The 19883-nt window shown below is 35.1% G+C and overlaps 1 protein-coding gene across 3 annotated transcripts in view; it reads left to right on the top strand.

The window, feature by feature from the left end:
* The first annotated feature begins 1453 nt into the window (after window positions 1-1453).
* The window catches only part of LOC123552226 (uncharacterized), a 34760-nt gene continuing 16330 nt past the window's right edge, over window positions 1454-19883 (top strand). Inside the window, exons 1-2 of one of the 3 annotated variants that reach the window (XM_053525212.1) lie at window positions 1454-1805; window positions 11085-18258. Coding sequence is in view for 2 of the 3 variants with exons in the window: in XM_045341711.2 (XP_045197646.1) it covers window positions 11164-12663 (1500 nt within the window). In the remaining variant the exon portion in view is untranslated. The other 2 variants (XM_045341711.2, XM_045341719.2) reach the window with 2 other exon arrangements.

Genomic DNA, 19883 nt, shown 5'->3' with positions numbered 1-19883 from the left:
TCTTTACACTGTCCCATGTCTTTGGAACATGGTGGGGGTTAGAGTGAGGTTAGGTGCACCATAAACCGGTTTAAGCTCCCCAGTGGTGTTTTTGCCACTGACCGTTCCAAGGCGGTGCCCCACTGTGTTCCTTTGTTTGTTCGTTTCGTCTTATGTGTTGGCTTTGTGTGCGTGTGTGTTGTTCGTTTTGGCCTTATGTGTTGGCTTTGGGTGTGTGTATTTGTGTATGGTGCACGCGTCTGCGTGCTGGGGGTTTCGTTTTGAGGAGGCTACATTTTTGGTGCGTGGCATTCCCTGTTTGATATTTTTCTTTGTTTTTTAGTAACTCTAAGCTCAGGCCACCTTTTTCTGAAGCCACTGAACCACTTTACAGAGAGAGGTTTGTCAGGAGAACGTTTCTTCAGAAAAACTGCATAATCACTGGCTTTGGAAACAACTTCTGTGATGGTGAATCCATACCCAAGGTCTGCCATATGCTTTATATGTTCCACCAGTTTAGCCTCCTCTTCTTGAGTGAACAATGGACCTGGTCCAGTCATCAGTGTTTCTGGGTCAACACGGCCTTTCACACGATCACGAAGTGTATTATGTGGAATACCATACTGCCTAGCAGCAGTCTTCACAGGAATGCAGGTCTCTTAACCAGTTTATAGGCATTAAACTATGCTGAAGGAGAATATCCCGTGTGCTTCATAGCTCTCTTCACAGGATACAACTGAAATATAAATTGAATCAATTAAAAAAATCATAAAATGAAGGTGAAAAAGCAATGGATTTCAGTATTTGAACAGTGCAGTAAAAATTGAGAGTCACATGATTTCACCATGGTCACGTGACCTCTGCAGCAGCCGCAGAGAGCGAGGTCAACTGTCAAAACTTTTGAGCACCTTTTATGTTAAAACTGGGTTGAAATTCTATTGGTTATATATATTGGGGTCAATAAAGTAATAAGAATTTTATTGATTTTTATCTTAATTGGAAGAAAATAGTTAATACTTACTTGTTTATATCGCATATTTTTTGGTTTGACAGCTGTAGAGTGTTGTTTGTAAACAAAGCACCGATACTCACAAATTGATGACGTAATGCGCACTTGTGCATGCGTGAAAATCGCGAGAAAATGAAAGGTTCGAAAGGAGGTGGGGTTCGAGACAAGGTGCGACCACGATATTTCTACAAGAGAACATAAATGCAGTTATAACACCGAAGACACATCAGATTCATTGGACTTGACCCAGTGAGGTTGATTATTGACCTAGAAAAAGAAAAAGAAACAACTTTCAAAGCTATATGCATTTAAATTATAGCTGTATGTACTTAAGCTTACATGTTAAACTTTAATCAAGGTGTGACGCCGTCGCCGACACCAGGTTGAGTAGAATAGCTTGGACTATTCTATTCTTCGTATAGTCGAGCTAAAAATAATTGTAAATGAAACAAAAACGAGATAGGGAAATGTTTCATTAATCATCCCGCGACCAATGACAAACTTTGAAACATATTATAGTGTGTACAAGAAAAGACTATACTACTTAAAGTTATAAAGGATGAACCTTCAGTTTATGAGTTAACATGTGCGCTTTCCGTGACGCGAGTAGTGCATGTTTTAGGACTATATGTTTGGTTACTATAGAAAGCATTATTCGTGATTCTGTAGAAAAGATGGGTTTATTGTTTCATGAGCATTAAGAAAGAAAAGACAAAAACAACGAAACATCTACTATCTAAAATTAGGACTAGTTAATTTTGTGTGGGAAGAAAGAGATTTGTCACAAGTTACATGAGTTATATAGTTTACAACACAAGTAAGTATAAAAGTAATTACTCAAGCTAGAGGCTAGAGCTATTGATTTTATTAAAAGTAGTTCTAATAAAGTTTAACAAAAGACAAACATTTGTTTATCGACAACAATAAGGAGAGAAAAGTGGGATAAAGCTGACCTAATTGAATCAGTAAATGACTTTTTTATTAATTATATTTAGTTCTATATATATTTACATATATAAACAGACACTTGGTATTTTTGATATCTCAGTTTAACCTGTGTCAGTAAGATTTTTTTAAATTTACGAAGTTTCGATAACTGAGATATAGAATTTGTTGTCAAAATATCTTTATATTTAAGAACATCTGGCCTTGTAAAATATACTTCTTCAAATATTTATATGTCTTTTGAAAAAGGGACAGCTTAAAAGATAGTGAAATATATCAACTATAAGTTCTCTGAGTGAAGTGAATATTATCCCATCTACCCGATTCAGGGGGAAAAAGTGATTTCCAGTTCTAAATCTGAGGAGATGAATGTACCCCGTTTTTTTTCAAGAGATCAAATATGGTTCTAATTTAGTGCTCTTTTTTAAAAGATGAATAATTTTCATTTAGTTTAGATTTGTAAACTGTCGTGCCAGATTAAGGAGTTTTGATCAGTAAGTTTTTGTTTTATTTGGTTTGTTAGTATTTATGTTGGAATGTTGTTCTGATTCTACCATATATCAAGTCTTCAAGTTTGAGTAAGAATTTGTTTCACGTTTTTTGTCCTTTTCTATCTGAAACATATCTGAGCATGGAAACGATTTATAAACATGGTTGTACAAAATGCAAAATGGTAACTTAAACGATATAAATATTGCCAGTATAGTTACTGAAAAATTATGACTTTTATAAATAAATATATATTGCACAAAACTTGTATACTGTTAAAGAAATATTTTATTTCAGAAACTGGACAACTATTTTAGTTTATTTAAGTTTGGAACATAGACCTCAGATTTGGAAGATCATTGTCACAATGGGTCCATCGAGGCATCTAAATGAGCCCCTGCTCTCTCTCTCTCTCTCTCTCTCTCCCCCCCCCCCCCTCTCTCTCTCTCTCTCTCTCTCTCTCGCCCGCTCTCTCTCCCCCCCCCCCCCCACACACACACAAACACACACACACTCGTACACCAAAACCACGGTTTTGCAAATAGAAATCTGACTGGTAGAATGGTACAGTAACTTACTGCGCTCTACACTTCTTAGATGTTTTATTAAAACATTGACTAGAGTTCAAGTAACCATTTTTGGGGACCAATTACCCCTCTAAAATTGTATGTTGAAAAACGTACCCCTTCATCAATTCTTTTGTAGTGGCTTCCAAAATTATCAAACATAATTATGAAAATTCTACACCAGAAAAAAAAGCTGTAAACAATAATTATAGTAACCAGTATGTTGTGACAGACAGAAATATTCATAAAAAAAGAAATCTCCTTTCATATGAAAATGACTTAAAAATCCCCCATCCCGCAAAGCCAGAGGGACTAGCCCCGCTACTCAAATGTGAAAAGAGGACCCTGGGTCTGACTAAGACCCTTTTTGCAAGTAGGGAACTGGATCTCTAAACACTTGTGATGTTTCAATAGCTCCAAAATTATTTTATTCACTTTAAACTTTCACCGTCAAGTAATTGATAGCCGGTTGACTGAGGAGTGAGGCCAACTATTATTCCTCTCTTTCCTCTATTTCCTGGCAAAGTCAAAGGCGCCTTTACTCTTTCAATAAAAGGCCCTTGGAAATAAGGAACAATTTTTGAACACGCTCTTTTAGCCAGTACAGAGTTTCATATGCATAATAATGTAGAATACGAGGCGTATATCATTAAGCAGATACGCACAAGATTAATAATTCGTTATGTAAACTTGTCTTAAATATTATATATACAGACGTAATTGTTTTCCCCAAGTGTTTAGACCCAATTAGTCGCCTCTTACGATCATGCAAGGGCAAGGCAGTGGTTCCAATTCATTTCATACACAGATCGTCCCAGAACCACATAGGGCATGAAAGGGAAGTGATTAAAAAAATATTGTAAGTGAACAAAAGAAGGATCTGCTAAATAAAAACAAGAGCACTGTAATGCAGAGCAATATTAAAAAGCAAAGTCATATATGACCTTTGACCCATAAATATGACGTTGACCTTGAAGCGAGTCATCTAGAATACGCGCTCTGCACGTCGTCTCGGTGTGGTGAACATTTGTGCCACGTTTCTTTTAAATCATTCAAGCAGTTTAAGAGTTACAGAGCGGCCACGAACCAAACTGATATGACCTTTGACCCCTAAATGTGACCTTGACCTTGAAGCGAGACATCCAAAACATATGCTCCGCACGTTGTCTCGGTGCGGTAAACATTTGTTTCAAGTTTCTTTGAAATCCTACAAGGGGTTCAAGAGTTACAGATCGGACACGAAATTGCTAACGGACAGACGGAAGGACGGACACCAGCGTCATAACATAATACGTCCCTTCGGGCGTATAATAATCCGATCTTTAATCAACATAATTGATAACCATGGGGACTTTTTACAAAAATATTTAGCGGCATTATTTGCAGGAAGCAAATTAAAATAAATAAAGGCGGTTAGCTGTGTAAAAGGCAAATGTTATAATAAATTTATGCGACATTTGCCTCATACCACTTGTGGGTGCTTGCAAATATATGCCTACTAAGTAATTGATATACCCAATAGGCGTGATAATTGAATCAAACTCAATCACTATTAATCAGAGAGACGTTTTTGTTACACCGCGTAAATTAGAATGATATGGGCTTTCACAAAAATCGCATTTGTTTTCGTAATGTAATATATAAGAATAATCCAATATTTCACAATTATAATAGAAATATAGCAGTCCCTATCCGATCAGCGCGTGGTGTTACATTTTTGTTCTATGTCGTCATATTCCGTCTATAATTCATTTAACAAACGAAAATGATAAAAAATGTAAAAAAAAGAAGTTATTAATTAACTTACTTGCTAAATAAATTCGGAAGAAAGAATGAAATGATTATGGCAGGCCTTTTCCGATCAAGTGAGGTCCTCTCAGATCATCCCGTTTTATACACTGTAACGTATTTTGTCTCTAATTCTTTTAAAAATAGAAAAGTGATTATTTTTCCTTTCACTGACTTTCTTTTTTATTTCCTTAAATGAAATGTGAATGAATAATTAAATAATTTCAAATCATAAACATATGACAGGTCCTTCGCATACAGTCAGTTGAAATCATGAAGGAAAACATGATTAACTTGGGGTGTAAACTGAAATATACATTGAAATTTTCACTTCGAAATATTCATAATTTTAACACACCTATTGCGTTTAATAGATATTTGAACATTAAATTCCCATAAATAGTTATGCATCATTAACACTGAATATTTACATCAGCATTACATAAATTTACCCCCGTTTTTGTGTGAATATCAGTGGTTTATTTTGATGTATAATCTATTTCTAAATATGTACACAAATGTTGTGTGTCACGTGCTGAGACAGTTAAGTTATAATATTTACATCCATCTTTGAATAATTATTAAGTTACAAACATGCGTTTATTTACATGTACTTTTTTGTATTTTATGAAACATGCTTTGTTGTGTTATTTTTTATCCATTTCTATCGTATGTGTACCAATATTTCAGCCTTCTAAAACATTTTCCGACCATTCATTTATCTGATAATGGAATCGCATCGTCGGAATCATCATCCGACGGAACTGATATTTCAGAATCAGCATGATAATAAATAAATATTTTCATCATTTTAAGAAAGATCTCTGGCTGACGACATTATTTTATTCTTTTGAAATACAGTATGAACGAAACACAGAGGAGATCGTCTTTTTATTTCATTTACATTACCGCATAGTTACAGACATTTATTTTAACAAGGGAAATAATTATTAGCACAACTAGTAATTATTACATCAAAGAAATAATAGCCAGTATGCAAAGTAATTTTGCTTTTGTCAAGATTATCAAAAATTAACAAGTACTTATCACAATCATCATGATCTCGGTGCCGCGACTATACTCGTCAATCGCCGTCCTGGGGAGTCCTGATAACGCACGTATAGTTGCATATCGACGCTACAGGGGTAGAAAATATAACGCCTATAGTCGCATTTCGGCCCCAGGGAGTTAAAGCCATTGTGTCTAAAATCATTTGTCTTCCAACTCTGATTTATACATGTGGGGAAGTTTGCAGTTAGACTTGGGTAGACCAGGTTTGTACATGTACTGGTACAGAATCCAGTAACACTGGTTAGGTTAACTGCCCATCGTTACATATCTAAAACAAAAACCATTCGGAAACGGTGCTACATGACAGCATATGATACATTCTAATATGACTGTGCTTCAATCACAACAACGATATCATGTTGACGTACCGTCGACGTGAAATTTAGCGTAATGTACGCATCTAGAAATAGCGCTTTCAAATTGGATCAAATGTTTTACTTAAAAATATGTTTTAAACAAAATGTCACATAGCACAACTGTCTTGATTAATTTACAGACACACGGAGTCGACTGATAGCTGTGAAGCATTAATTCGCCATAATATGCGCCCTAATGGAACTACTCTGCAAGATGTGTTACCTTTCTGTCCTCCTGGCCTCACTTAAAATATACTACGTGACAGGCTGATCCTACGTTGGACCATGTGGCATGCCAACTCTTCGGTAGACTGCGTATCGTGCTAGCCCTACGATATATCATGTGATATACTACACCCCTAACGACCTGGTGACATGCAAACCATATGGCAGACTGTATGACATGCAAACCATATGGCAGACTGTATGACATTCTAACCCTATTGCAGACTGTGTGCTTACTCCATCATAAATAATGTGGCATGCTAACCCTAGGCCTAGTTGAATTATTGTGAAAAAATAAAACACATTCTGTCCATAAAATAGTATAATGAGTATAGGGACCCACGGTGACATGCAAATGTTTGGCCTTGTTAATTTACTACATGTGTTAAGAAAAATGCAACAGTAGAAAATCCCTCTAGATTAGATTAAAGTATGCAATCAAATGACATCGGTTGCACAGAGGCGAAATAGATGTTTTATACTACATCGTGCGCATGTAATAACTAATATGTGCACACGTATTAGAATAGTAAGCATAAACCATCAGCTCACATATTAGTACGTTCGTAGATACTAGTTTAAATAAACATCTCCGCATGTATTAATTATTATCTTGCCTCATACAAGTTTCCTGCACTTCAATTGAACAATAGAATTCAAGAGGAGACAGGATATATTCCATATCCTGCTAGTTTCCATATCCTGCTAGTACAGTTTCAGATATAAATAGCTGTCACGTCGCTGGCATTAGATTATTAGCTCCGCCTGTAGATATCGTTTACGAGTGTTAAATTAATGTTTTCTTGTCGTTTTCATTCTGCAATTTAATTTAAGTGTGAGAAGTTAGCCGTAAGAAACGGAAATAGAACAACAATAACTCCTTATAGGAGACACAAACGTTGAAATGTTGTTCAAGTTAAATTGTCATAAAGCAAAGAAATTAACTTATTTGTTACTCAGCAGTTTGTTGCAGGATCATTTAATCTACGTGCATGATGTAACAGGAAACGGAATGAAAGCTGAAGTTTCTAGACATTTCTGACAACGTGAAATCTGAAAGGAGAGAACAGAAAGATTTTTTTTTGTATTTCTGATCAAAACCAGTTCATAACCTGCATAAATGAGCTTTTGTGTTTTGTGATTCAGTCAAAACACAGATCATTGTGCATTTTTTTTTTAATTTTCCATTTTGGGGCCGAAAGACGTTCACGCTTTGCCACGAAACGCGCATATATTAAAGGTCTTTTAACAGCATGTAAGCGCGAGAATCTTGTTGTTTCAAACGTTTTTTCTCTTGTTAAAATACCCATCATCACCCCCACACACCCTAGAAAAGATAAGAAGGGCGGTTTTATGCTAGAATGTTAAAAATAGAATATTTAACACCATAATTACGCCTAACAATATCAGCATTTAATATTAAGAATACATTTTTATGTTTGAGTAAAACAATGCACATATAAACTATAGCGATATTTTCTTTTAAACATAATATATTTTTATGTATAATTATATTGTTTAGCTAAATGTATCTACTGCAAATTGATATTATAGTCTGTGAACAATGTTTACTTGTATTCACGCCACAAAACATATAAAATTGGTTTTTTTAAAAGCCCACTGGTGCTTCATTCTCCATTCGAGATTTTTAATCTGTCTGTAGTATTTTGATTTGTTTTACACGTTCTAGAATGTCAATTACATGTTATCTTCACTGTGACATATTGAATTGAAATGGAGCACAACTGGCTTTTGTCTCCCCAGTCTTACGTCTGCCTTATGTTCTTTCATCCTTTCATTTACCGTTCTCGATGTCTCGCTAACCTTTTCCACAGAGCGTAAATATATCCCATAAACAAGGTTAATAACCGGCATTTCAATTTGATATTCAAAATTTATGTTCGGGGCATAATTTTGTAACAATTAAACTAGGTATATAAGTAGAAGGCGATGAGACGATGTGCAAAACGTTTGAACTAGCTCTGTAGGTTAAAGATCTAGGTCACAAATTCAGCTTAAAAATCAAAACTATAATATTTTTGTCAGCAGCGTAACTTAGTCCCCGTGCAAGATTTTGACTTCAAATGTAAAAAGACGAGGTCATAGCAAGATAAAATCTGCCCATCATATTTCGTGTCCAGAGTATAACAGCTATTGACTTGAAACATAACCGTGTATGTGGGTCAAAGGTCAAGGTTACAAATTGAGCTTAAATGTCATATATGTCGGTCGTATTTCGTGTCTGGATCATAACTTTTTAACAGCTCAAGATATTGACTTCTAACTTGACTGTGGGTAGGTATTGACAAGACGATTTGCAGAGAACATGAGCCCGCTACGTAGGTCAAATCTGTCCACCATTTTTAGTTTCTAGAGCATAACTTAAAAATTTCAAGGTATTGATATATTGGTATTGGAATATAGGCAGGAGGTGATTAGACGATATGCATACTGCAACAATCTATATCGTAGTTCCCCCCCCCCCCCTCCCCCACGCCCCCTCAACCGCCCGCAATTAACCCCGAACCCATTTACTTGCCTTTTATGCCTTTTATATCCTGTCACCACCACCGCATTACAATCCACGCACACCCTGCTCCCCCTTACACCTTTTAAAAATCTTGCCGAGAGCCCAGGGCATAGGGCTATCGCCATGATGGTTAAATTCCTGCACATCTGGACTTTCAACGGTTGTTAATCAGACGGTTAAATAGCGTAAAGGCATTGGCTATTAATTTTGACACAAAATGCCTTCAATTGTAAAATGCGAAAAACAAAACGACCGCGCGAGCGACCATATTTAATGGCAAAATGAGCTATTACTTGAACATTATTGCTGATTTGTGAAAGTCGTTTGACAGCTCTGCTTCACTAATATTTTGTTATTTTTGCAAGTTCTTTAGATTTACAACTTTTGAAACCTTTTCAATACTCGCACTTCCTGAACAAATACATTGAATACAAATAAATCATACACATAATGTGAAAATATTTTCGAAAAAAAAACAAAACAACAACAGAAGTTTAATATTTTCTACAAAATAGAACATTTACAATATTACTCAGGATATGAGCCGTGCCATGAGAAAACCAACATAGTGGGTTTGTGACCAGCATGGATCCAGACCAGCCTGCGCATCCGCGCAGTCTGGTCAGGATCCATGCTGTTCGCTTTTAAAGCCTATTGGAATTGGAGAAACTGTTAGCGAACAGCATGGATCCTGACCAGACTGCGCGGATGCGCAGGCTGGTCTGGATCCATGCTGGTTGCAAACCCACTATGTTGCTTTTCCCATGGCACGGCTCATATGTTATTTAGACAACATTCCTAAATTATGTTCATGTAGTACCACGGTAACAGTTTTTTCTTTAATATGATTTTTAAAATATACAGTTGGGGACCTCATTCGTTTCTCAAATGTTACTTAATAAATTTCACCTTTTATCAGCAGATCACCTTGGACAGGTTTTTAAGGAAAATATCTTTGAAATCGACATATTTTCAAGTACCTCCATATATCCATACAGGGAAAACCTGTCCCGCCCCTGACGGCCATGTCTATTAATGAAACAGACCTATTCAAAGAAATTTAGTAGAGGGTCACCCAGGATAATGCTTTTGAAATTATCTTTAACTGAAACCAGCAGTTTCAAAGAAGAAGACATAATATTTTCAAAGTCTTCCAAATTGCCATATAATGAAAGCTAGCCCCACCTTCTGCTAGCTATCTTGTTTTACAAAAAAAATAATTAATTGAAGGAGTTTGGTAGAGAGTCATTTAAAGTACATCACTGTGGAATTATTTTGAAACCGCGCCAGCAGTTTAAAAAAGACCTTCAAAGTTTTACATATAGTCATAAGGGGGATATAACCCCGCCCCTGAATTTTGGAAAAAACAGACTGATTCGAAGAAGTAAAGTAGAGGGGGGTCACTCAAGGATTATTTCTGTGAGGTCTTTTCAAAATAAATCTTTAAAATTTACCATATAGCCACACAGAGAAAACTATCCTCGCCCCCTGGCGGGCATATTTTGTAACATAAAAAACTATTGAAAGGAATCAGGTAGATGGTCACTTAAGGCGCATTGTTGCGAAATTACCTTGCAATCGGTTCAGTACATTCAGAGAGGAATTGTTGAGATTTGAAGGAATTTGGTAGAGGCATTTCTGTGAAACTATTTCAAAATCAGGCAAGCAGTTTCTCTAATGAAGCCTTTTTTAAAGTTTTCATTTCGGTTGCCATGGAAACCAGAATTTAGCATAGATTATCTAGAATTGAAGATATTTGAACAATCCAACGGTAAAAAAGCTCAGTGCGAGCACAAAGTGCAAAATAGAATAATGAAAAATAAGTGATGAACAGTGTCTTGTGATGCTGGCCTAAGGAGTCATTTAAGGATGTAGGTTACCTTAATATTTGTATGTGCGTATGCCCAAGCAAAATCTAAAGTGAGGATTTACGACAATATTTACGACAAACTATATACAGGGCTCTCACTGGGATTTTCAAAGTTAATCGAAAACGTCTCAAAACGTTGTCTTAATAAGCCCTTTAATCTAATAATAAACTGTTGCCGTTACATCTATTCCTTTTCAGTGTGCAATAGCATACAATAATTCATTGAGTTGTATTTAATTTCACTATTTCATTTCAGTTAACTCACATACGGTGGAATTTGACGAAGGACCTAATCTGGCTCTCTTCTTTTCTATTATTTTTTCGAAGTACTGAAAATGACTTCAGAAGTGGTGAAAATGATAAGAATAAAAGTGTTCTGGAAGTCCGCATTTGTGTTATGTTTCTTCATTGCTTGCTTTACTGAGTGGTATAAAACACAAAGAACTCAGAGGAAGTTTGAAAATAAGAAAGTTAAAATAGGACTTTTGGTTCCATTTGATGACACCAAATTTTCCATCGACAATGATTTTAAGTTGAAGACTGCTAACGATGAGTTTGCATTCAAAGTATACGGGAGAAATGGTTATATGGAAAAACGCCCTCTGAACAGCGATTTGAATGCCAATAATAAAGTCGCATCTACTGAAACATTCACCCAGATTGTAAATCGTTTGGCGCATAGATCGGTAAAAGACGGCATGGATTATCTGATTTTGATAGGTAATGGCACGTTTTCTAATGTCCTTAATAGAGACTCGATAAAATATTCAATAAAGAAAATTAGAGAACACATTGTATCAGACATTGGGATCGTTGTCGCATCCGAAATGAGAGAAACACAATTGACACGGCCGTATTTTATTGTCATTAATAAGTCTCATTTTGAAGTATTCAAACATTTCTTCCCAACTGATCTTGATTTTGACAATATGGAAGCAATTCAGTGGATTACGGATATTTATAAACCATATCACATTACAGAACTGAAAGTTCAAAGCTTTACGGAACCATTGCAATTGAGCGTTCAGTTTAAGTTTGGAAACAGTTTCAACGATAAACCTTTAGAACAATATCGAAATAAAATCACTAACCATATTTTTTCAAAGCAGTCTGTCTTTATTGTTTCTTACTCATTATTTGGTTCAAACACCCGTTACACAGATGGGGCACTGGAAAATACAGAATTAATCAGAACCATATATCCGAGCTGGAGAGTGTTGTTATTTCACGACAACACCGTCCCCTTAGATATAATATCTACTGTTTGTGAGAAAACCATCGCAAAATGCATAAATATGACAGGATCTGTGTTAAAAAACAAAATGTCTTGGCGTTTTCTGGTCGCTTCTGTGCCTTTTGTGTCAAGATATATAATAAGGGATATAGATTCAAGGTTATCTGCACGTGAGAAAGCGGCCGTAGATGAATGGATTGCGTCTGGAAAAAAGTTTCACGTGATGCGTGATCACCCATCACACTCTTCCTACGCTATGAGTGGTGGAATGTGGGGTGGTACAAGGGAAGCCATTCCTAACATGGAAAGTTTATTACAACGTGAAGTTATGAACGACAATTACGTTCAAGACATGGACTTTCTTAATAGCATTGTATGGCCGATTGCGCAACATTCCGTGTACCAGCATGATTCTTTCTCTTGTGACAGATTCGGAGGAGGTCATCCATTTCCTTCAAAACGTGTTGGACTGGAGCATGTCGGGAGCGTTTATATAAATGGTGAGATGAGGAAAACAGACACGGATATCTTAAACAATACAAAAACGCCAGCACAATGTCAGTTTTATTCTAAAAGAAATGAAAGCAGATTCATCGCTTGACTTAATATATGCAGCTTAATATCAGTTCTTAAGATATCGACTGAATTTCACTGTAGTATCATTGTTTAATGTGAACTGTTGGATTCCTGTATTTATTAAAACAGTTTTCATCAGCTACCCGCGTAGAGCAATATTTAAAACTACCAAATAGTATAGAAAAAGATGCCAATTTGTAAAAAAGACAGTGGGTCTTCTCGAATGACATAATGATACAGATCTAAACGAGAGAAAATTACTGTATTTCGATTTTAACATGTTATCAATGATTATTATCTAAACCATTCAAGATATTCACCAAATATTTGCCTGTTTTATGTGTCATTCTTTCCAAGCGCGATACCATGAGACTTTACGCTATGTCAGTGCATGTGTCGCATAATAACATAAGGTTTCAATGTTTTTTGATCAGTAGAATATAAGGTATATTGTAATATATATTGTGTGCTAGAATATAAGGAGGATAAGATGCTGAATGATACCAGATATATTTCATTTGTCTGTATTTTCATTCTATCCGTTCTCTTTCATTGTCGTTTGAACAAAATAATACGATAAGGAAGATATTTGTATCGAAATCTAAAATGAGTGGGTATAATGATAACAATGTGTGTGTAAATTATGTCTAAAATTTCAACATAACAGTAACTAGATATTATCTATTTGATCTCCGTCGTAAATCCTAGAGGCAAATCACTACCCAGCATAGCGGCTATTAGTCAGTTTACAAATATGATTGATTATCTATTTTGAATTTGTAAGTCGTATGGTATACTGAATTTTAACGGTTTTTTATTGTAATGTAAACTTCTTTAGATCATTACTGAAATATCTTGCTTCTTGCTTCTCCTCTTGCTTTTAAAGCATTTTTATCTTATTCATTAAGTTTACTGATACTCTAATGCCCTCCATATTGCAGAAGATAAAAACATATAAATTTTTCGAAATTCTCTTCAATATGATTACTAATACAAACTAAGAAGAATAATAGCAGACTCGGTTTGATTGAGTCTGTTTATGAAAGGTAATGGAATGTGCAATATCTCTCACGCCCCCTAGCACCGGCTTAAGCGGAACTCTAATACACAAATGTTGAATGGACTCAATCCAAATGGACCAGAAAATATAACAACACTGAATCCAAGTACGGGGAGACTTTTTACAGCCGCCACACGGCACTTAAAGATTGCTGTTGTAATGATTAATAAAATCTGTAAAAAGGTCCCTTAGAAGCAAAGAATGCAACCAAGAAGAATAATAGCAGACTCGTTCAGCACGACTTCTATGTCGTGTTATTGGTACTGTTTAGTTTCTCAACAAGACCATTTCGGCCTGGGTGGTTCCAATACTCCCGCTTTCATATCCGTGGGTATTGTATAATCACCCCTTGGATATGGTGCCTGCTTTTTAATTTTGTCTGTTGACAGTTCCTGTGACACGCAGGCTCCATAACCTCAGATCCCCTTCCTAAATTCCAGTTTGTTAAGTTCTGCCCATTGTTTTCTCGTTTGGGGCAAACCCATTATTTTATCTGGGGACCAAACGCCGCTCTTCATGGAAGTACACGCCTCAACACGTGTATCATTGAAGGTTCCATGTTCACCGTCGTTTGAATACATCTGCGGATGTCTCTAAATAGCTTTTTGTACTTTTAGCATGTGTAAATGTTGAGTTCTGCTCAACCCGGGGCTAGAGGGCGTGGACGGTAGCATGCATTTCCACTACCGTCCATGAACAGGCTCAATCAAACCGAACCTGCAACATTTTCGTTTTTGTCGTGTTGAGCGACCTGTGAAGTTTCCACTTTTCTCTATTTTGTTATCACAGCAGCGTTGTTTGTGCTGTGTGGCGGCTGTAAAAAGTCTCCCCGAACATTCAGTCAGGGCTGTTATATTTCGATCTTCTCAGATCGTTCAGCACGACTTCTATGTCGTGTTATTGGTACTGTTTAGTTTCTCAACAAGACCATTTCGGACTGGGTGGTTCCAATACTCCCGCTTTCATAGTCGTGTGTATTGTATAATCACCCCTTGGATATGGTGCCTGTTTTTTAATTTTGTCTTTTGACAGTTCATGTGATACGCAGGCTCCATAACCTCAGATCCCCTTCCTAAATTCTAGTTTGTTAAGATCTGCCCATTGTTTTCTCGTTTGAGGCAAACCCATTATTTTATCTGGGGACCAAACGCCGCTCTTCATGGAATTACACGCCTCAACACGTGTATCATTGAAGGTTCCATGTTCACCGCCGTTTGAATACATCTGCGGATGTCTCTAAATTGCTTTTTGTATTTCTAGCATGTGTAAATGTTGAGTTCTGCTCAACCCGGGGCTAGAGGGCGTGGACGGTAGCATGTATTTCCACTACCGTCCATGAACAGGCTCAATCAAACCGAGCCTGCAACATTTTCGTTTTTGTCGTGTTAAGCGACCTGCGAAGTTTCCACTTTTCTCTATTTGATTAATTCTGTTCATGAGAGGTAATGGAATGTGCAACACCTCTAACGACCCCTAGCACCGGCTTAAGCTGAACTCTATTACACACATGTTGAATGGACTCCATGATCCCAAAGGATCAGAAAATATAACAACACTGAATCCAAAACACTAAAACATTTTTGGCCGTAAAGAAGGTTATCTTATTTGATACTTATTTTATCTTTTATATTATTAATTTTTATTGATATTTAAAAAGTGAAAAGTACTATTCTTCTTTGGTAATATATCACATGATATAACAGTGTGAGTTTACTCAAATCTTCCTATATCAGGCCATTGCTAAAACGGAAATTTTGACAAGTTGCCATGTTAGATAACTGCTATTTCATGTCAATGTTGTTATCAACATTTTACGCAAAGCTGACGAGATATTATGTGATGTTTTCATTTCGTACGCTACACTTAAATATACTTTAAAGACAACTCCCCCAAAGTACTTCTTAAACTAGTAGTAGGTAGATTAGGTCACTGTATGTTAAGTAAAATATTTCCTTCTTGCAATTTCATCACACAACAAAACCCTTATACTTTAGAATAAAGAAATTATGAAAGATCTTTAAGTCTGACTTGCAACGTTTAGATAATTCTCCTTCGTAAATATAATGTCGACTATATACTGTTGCATCACAAACAATCAGACAGCTATCAAATACGATTTGCCAAATTCAGGAAAGGAACTTCTCAAAATTAAAACTCATCACCTTAATAGATCGGCAAATATGTAGCACTTCAACAAAATAAATAGACAAAGTCAAACAGACTTTCGCAATTAAGTCCATCGCTTCGGAATGGTTTCTTGTTAAATAGTGAGCACCAAACCTTTCTAGGTTCAAAATTACTAGACCCAGTTAATTAATGATGATTTACTAGTAATGGGTATTATCTAAATGATAACGTCAAAATTATTTACGTTTAAGAAAGGTGTAATAATGTATAGTGTTTGATCATGCAAAGACGTGTTATTTCATGGTCATGTATGAGCCATTTTTGGTGTCTAAATGTCGACGTCCACTTGGCGCATCGACGTCATTTACGTATTTCATATAGCATTGTTTATGTCATATATTGTCAACTGAAGAAGCATGTTTTGACAAGACTGTGTTGGTTTATAAATTTACATCATCATAGACGGTGGAAATGAAAGTTATTTCTGCAAGGCGAATCCCTTCCAAATGCTAAAGGCATGATATGTAAAATGCAAAACTGCTAACGTAAATAACCGGACAAGCCATGTACACATTTTTGCATATATTCATATACGCTTTTACTTTTTAAGGTATATATCAAGCAACTTTAACACTGAACGTGTAGATTAGTTTAGTTATAATTGTGATAGTACCTTAAGTTGTTATTTGTGCTGTAAAGTACGGTTTCTTTTATAACATTTAATGGTTATTATAAAAAATAATTTCAGTTATTTCATGCATCTTATTTCTTTTAAATGTCGTTTAAAATGCCTCTCCTATGTCATGCCACCAACGCAGAGGACCGAACTTTCTTGTGTTTCCTTGGTTTTGGTGTGTATGGTTGTACTGTTGTTATTTATTCTCTAGTATGTAATATTTGTTAAATTTCTATAGAAATTGTTTTAAATATTTCATGTATTCATAACTTACCGAAATAAATCTGTCTATCTGCAACATCATATTAAAAATAATTCATATATTAATTCCCTAAAATGATCTTAATAAGCTATATGCGAAGTATTCAAGTCCTAAGAAACAATAACGTTTTTAGTTTGGATGATTGTTGCGAACTCAATCACAAGCTACTAGAGATAAATATCAGTGTACATGTAGATAATTTTAGTCGCAAAACTGAAAATGGTCTGTTTTAAGAAATTGAAAATTAAAAAAGAATTTAGAACTTACTGAATTGTGAGAAAGAAGAAAATGTTCGGTTAATAAAGTTAAAAGAAATTTACGTATTAGATTTTTATCATATTTCTTTGAGTTTATTAGAAAACAAACAACTTATATTAACTGGAATAATATTTTATACGAAATGAGTGATGTGAGAACTAGGCCTGAAGTACCCTCCAGTATACGCATCAAAAATAATTTTCACAAAAGGCAAAGCAAGTTTTTAGAACACCATATTAAATCGTCAACTAATGCAATTTAGTCAGGCATAGCATTTAATGCCCGGAAAATATTGATATTTTTTTTATTATGGCTTGTTTTGCCGAATTAAGAAAATATCAAGAAATTCTTTCCCGGAATGAAGTATCAATATAATCTATTGCCTATTTTATGTTCATGGTGTTTTAGTTATTGGAAATAAATTGAGACAGGAGTTGCAACGATCTATATTATCTCCTTTGCCTACACATTACCAGGGTTAAATTTCAAGTTTGTCTCGTGACATTTAAAAATCTGCATGATATTTACGGAAATTTAATTAACTAAAGTTTGTTTCAACTTGTTGTGCCATGGTTACGCTTATTACGTGCTACATCGTGTCTGTTGAATATTTTATGGTACTTTATAATGTTTGAAATGAACAAATAACTGAAATATATTATTTGGTTAATATTGACACTTCAAGAGTTTGCAAAAACAAAGTTAAAACAGCCATAAATGTATTGATTGTTGATTTTGGCGCATGCATGAAGCACACTGATACTTCAGTATGTCTATTTGCTGGTTGCTAATGTAAATTTATGATCAAAAGGCTGACTGAAACTTCCATCATACTTTCATTAAAACAATCAAGGACTTTAGATTGCACTTAAAATTATAATAAATCAATCCACTGACAAGCAAAGGAAATCGGGTATCTTTACTCATCTGAATTTGTTTTACAACATTTAATTCAAATGGTGACATTTAGATGTAATATCTCAAGAAAATTTATGCCGTCATCATTTCCAGTGTAAATATTATTTTCTAAAGTAAAAAGGATCATTCATCAGCAAGTCACAAGCAAACTTTGTGATTCTTATATCTGGTGAAACGACGTCACGGAAATTATAGTAATAGCTTTAGTTTACCTTTGTATTTCTGGAAGCTTAAGGTGTTGGCTAATGGCTAAGAACTGACTGAAGAGAGGATATTAAGAAACTTGCATGTTCCTGCTTATCTGGGCAGTAAAGGACAGGTTTGTGTTTAGGGTTGTCCGTAGTTACAGTCTTTTCTTTCAAGGAAAAAAAATATTTTCAAAAAATTAAAATTTTAGTTATTACATGACGGATAACTTATAACATCACATACAGGTATTTGGATAAATATAGATGAATTTTAAAAAGAAGAATTTTCTTCCGAAAATGAAAGACTATCTAGGCAACTACAGCACACAGCAGACTTAGGGGTACACATCAAACGCGAAACAGGTGTTCATGAATGCAAACTGGTAAACAGAAAATAATATGTCTAATTTTAAGTTCCGAAAACAAAATCTCCTACCCGATAAGTAATCTGAGGAAGTAAAAGATTCCGAAAACAACACAGATTATAATGATTTATAATTAGAACACTAAGCAGATTAAAGGTCTAATCGCAGCTATTTACATATAAGAATATGAGTTGCCCTGTTTGTAGCGGAATCTGTGGAACATGAGGTACATGTAATAATTCGTTGTAAAGCTTGTGGACATTCAGGACCGCAATTGATGTCTAGAGATTCTGAGATTAATCCCACTTTTAGTACATTCACATATTCTGTTTATTGTCTTTTAGCGGTAGTTTATTTAGTGTTCTTTCACCACTCTTAATTTCTTTTATTTCTCCTTTTTATTTAAGAGATGATATATCTCATTTGGTGATATGTCGTTGAATGGATTCATTGTTTGGAGTTCCCATGCAAAAGAATTATATCTCGATGATTCAAAGGCAAATCAATGTTTTAGTTATATTGTTCCTGTTCTAACATGACCCAACTTATTCATTCATTCGAACATGTTAACTTTTAGACTTATAGCTAACATGTTATATAGTCAGATTAGAATCAACTTTTAACATTTTAATGTGTAGATATGGTATTGAAATTTCAGGAATGTGTACAAGAGAGTATTTTAATGTTTTACTTTATAGTCTCTTATAATTCAATTTAATGAGTGGCATTTTACTTTTTATGAATGTTATATTTTATGTATGTTTAACTTAATCCTGCTGGCGGCAAGTGATTCAGCCTTTGCAACCAGGGAAGACCAAGATTAGCCTGCAAATCCGTGCAGTCTGATCATGGCCTGCACTGTTGGCTATTCTGTCAGTAAATTTTCAGTAAACACCGCTTCAAATTATAAATGCTAGTTCACAAATTTCATGATGGACCAGTCCAGTATAGAAATTTAGCAGGCTAAAGATTAATATTTGTACAATTATGAGACTCAAATAAACTACAAAATGTATATACTGTATGTGGGATTTTTTGAAATATGATAATAATGTTTCACGCAGTTTTTAGAAAATAGGAGCACTAAATGTATGAAACAGTACCAAACTTGTCTCCTTTTCACACATTTAAGACGATTGTTGTCATTGAAATGGGACAGGCGAAAGGCTTGTATGGTAACTCCCTGGAAAACTCGCATTGTACACTATATTTGATGGTAAAAATAAATCGTGATTGAAATCCGTCATTTAATGTCTAAATAACGATGTAAAACATAATGGACTTTAAAACAAAATATGACTGGAGTCTAGTTTTTAAGAAGGAAACATTACAATTTGTTAAAAATGCATCAAAAAATGTGGACATCTAAATTTAAAACACAATTATATTTA

The sequence above is a fragment of the Mercenaria mercenaria genome, chromosome 15 (assembly GCF_021730395.1).
Source record: "Mercenaria mercenaria strain notata chromosome 15, MADL_Memer_1, whole genome shotgun sequence".
In the NCBI taxonomy this organism is placed as follows: Eukaryota; Metazoa; Mollusca; class Bivalvia; order Venerida; family Veneridae; genus Mercenaria; species Mercenaria mercenaria.
Note: the sequence above shows the minus strand (reverse complement) of the source record. Positions and strands in the feature narration are given on the sequence as shown.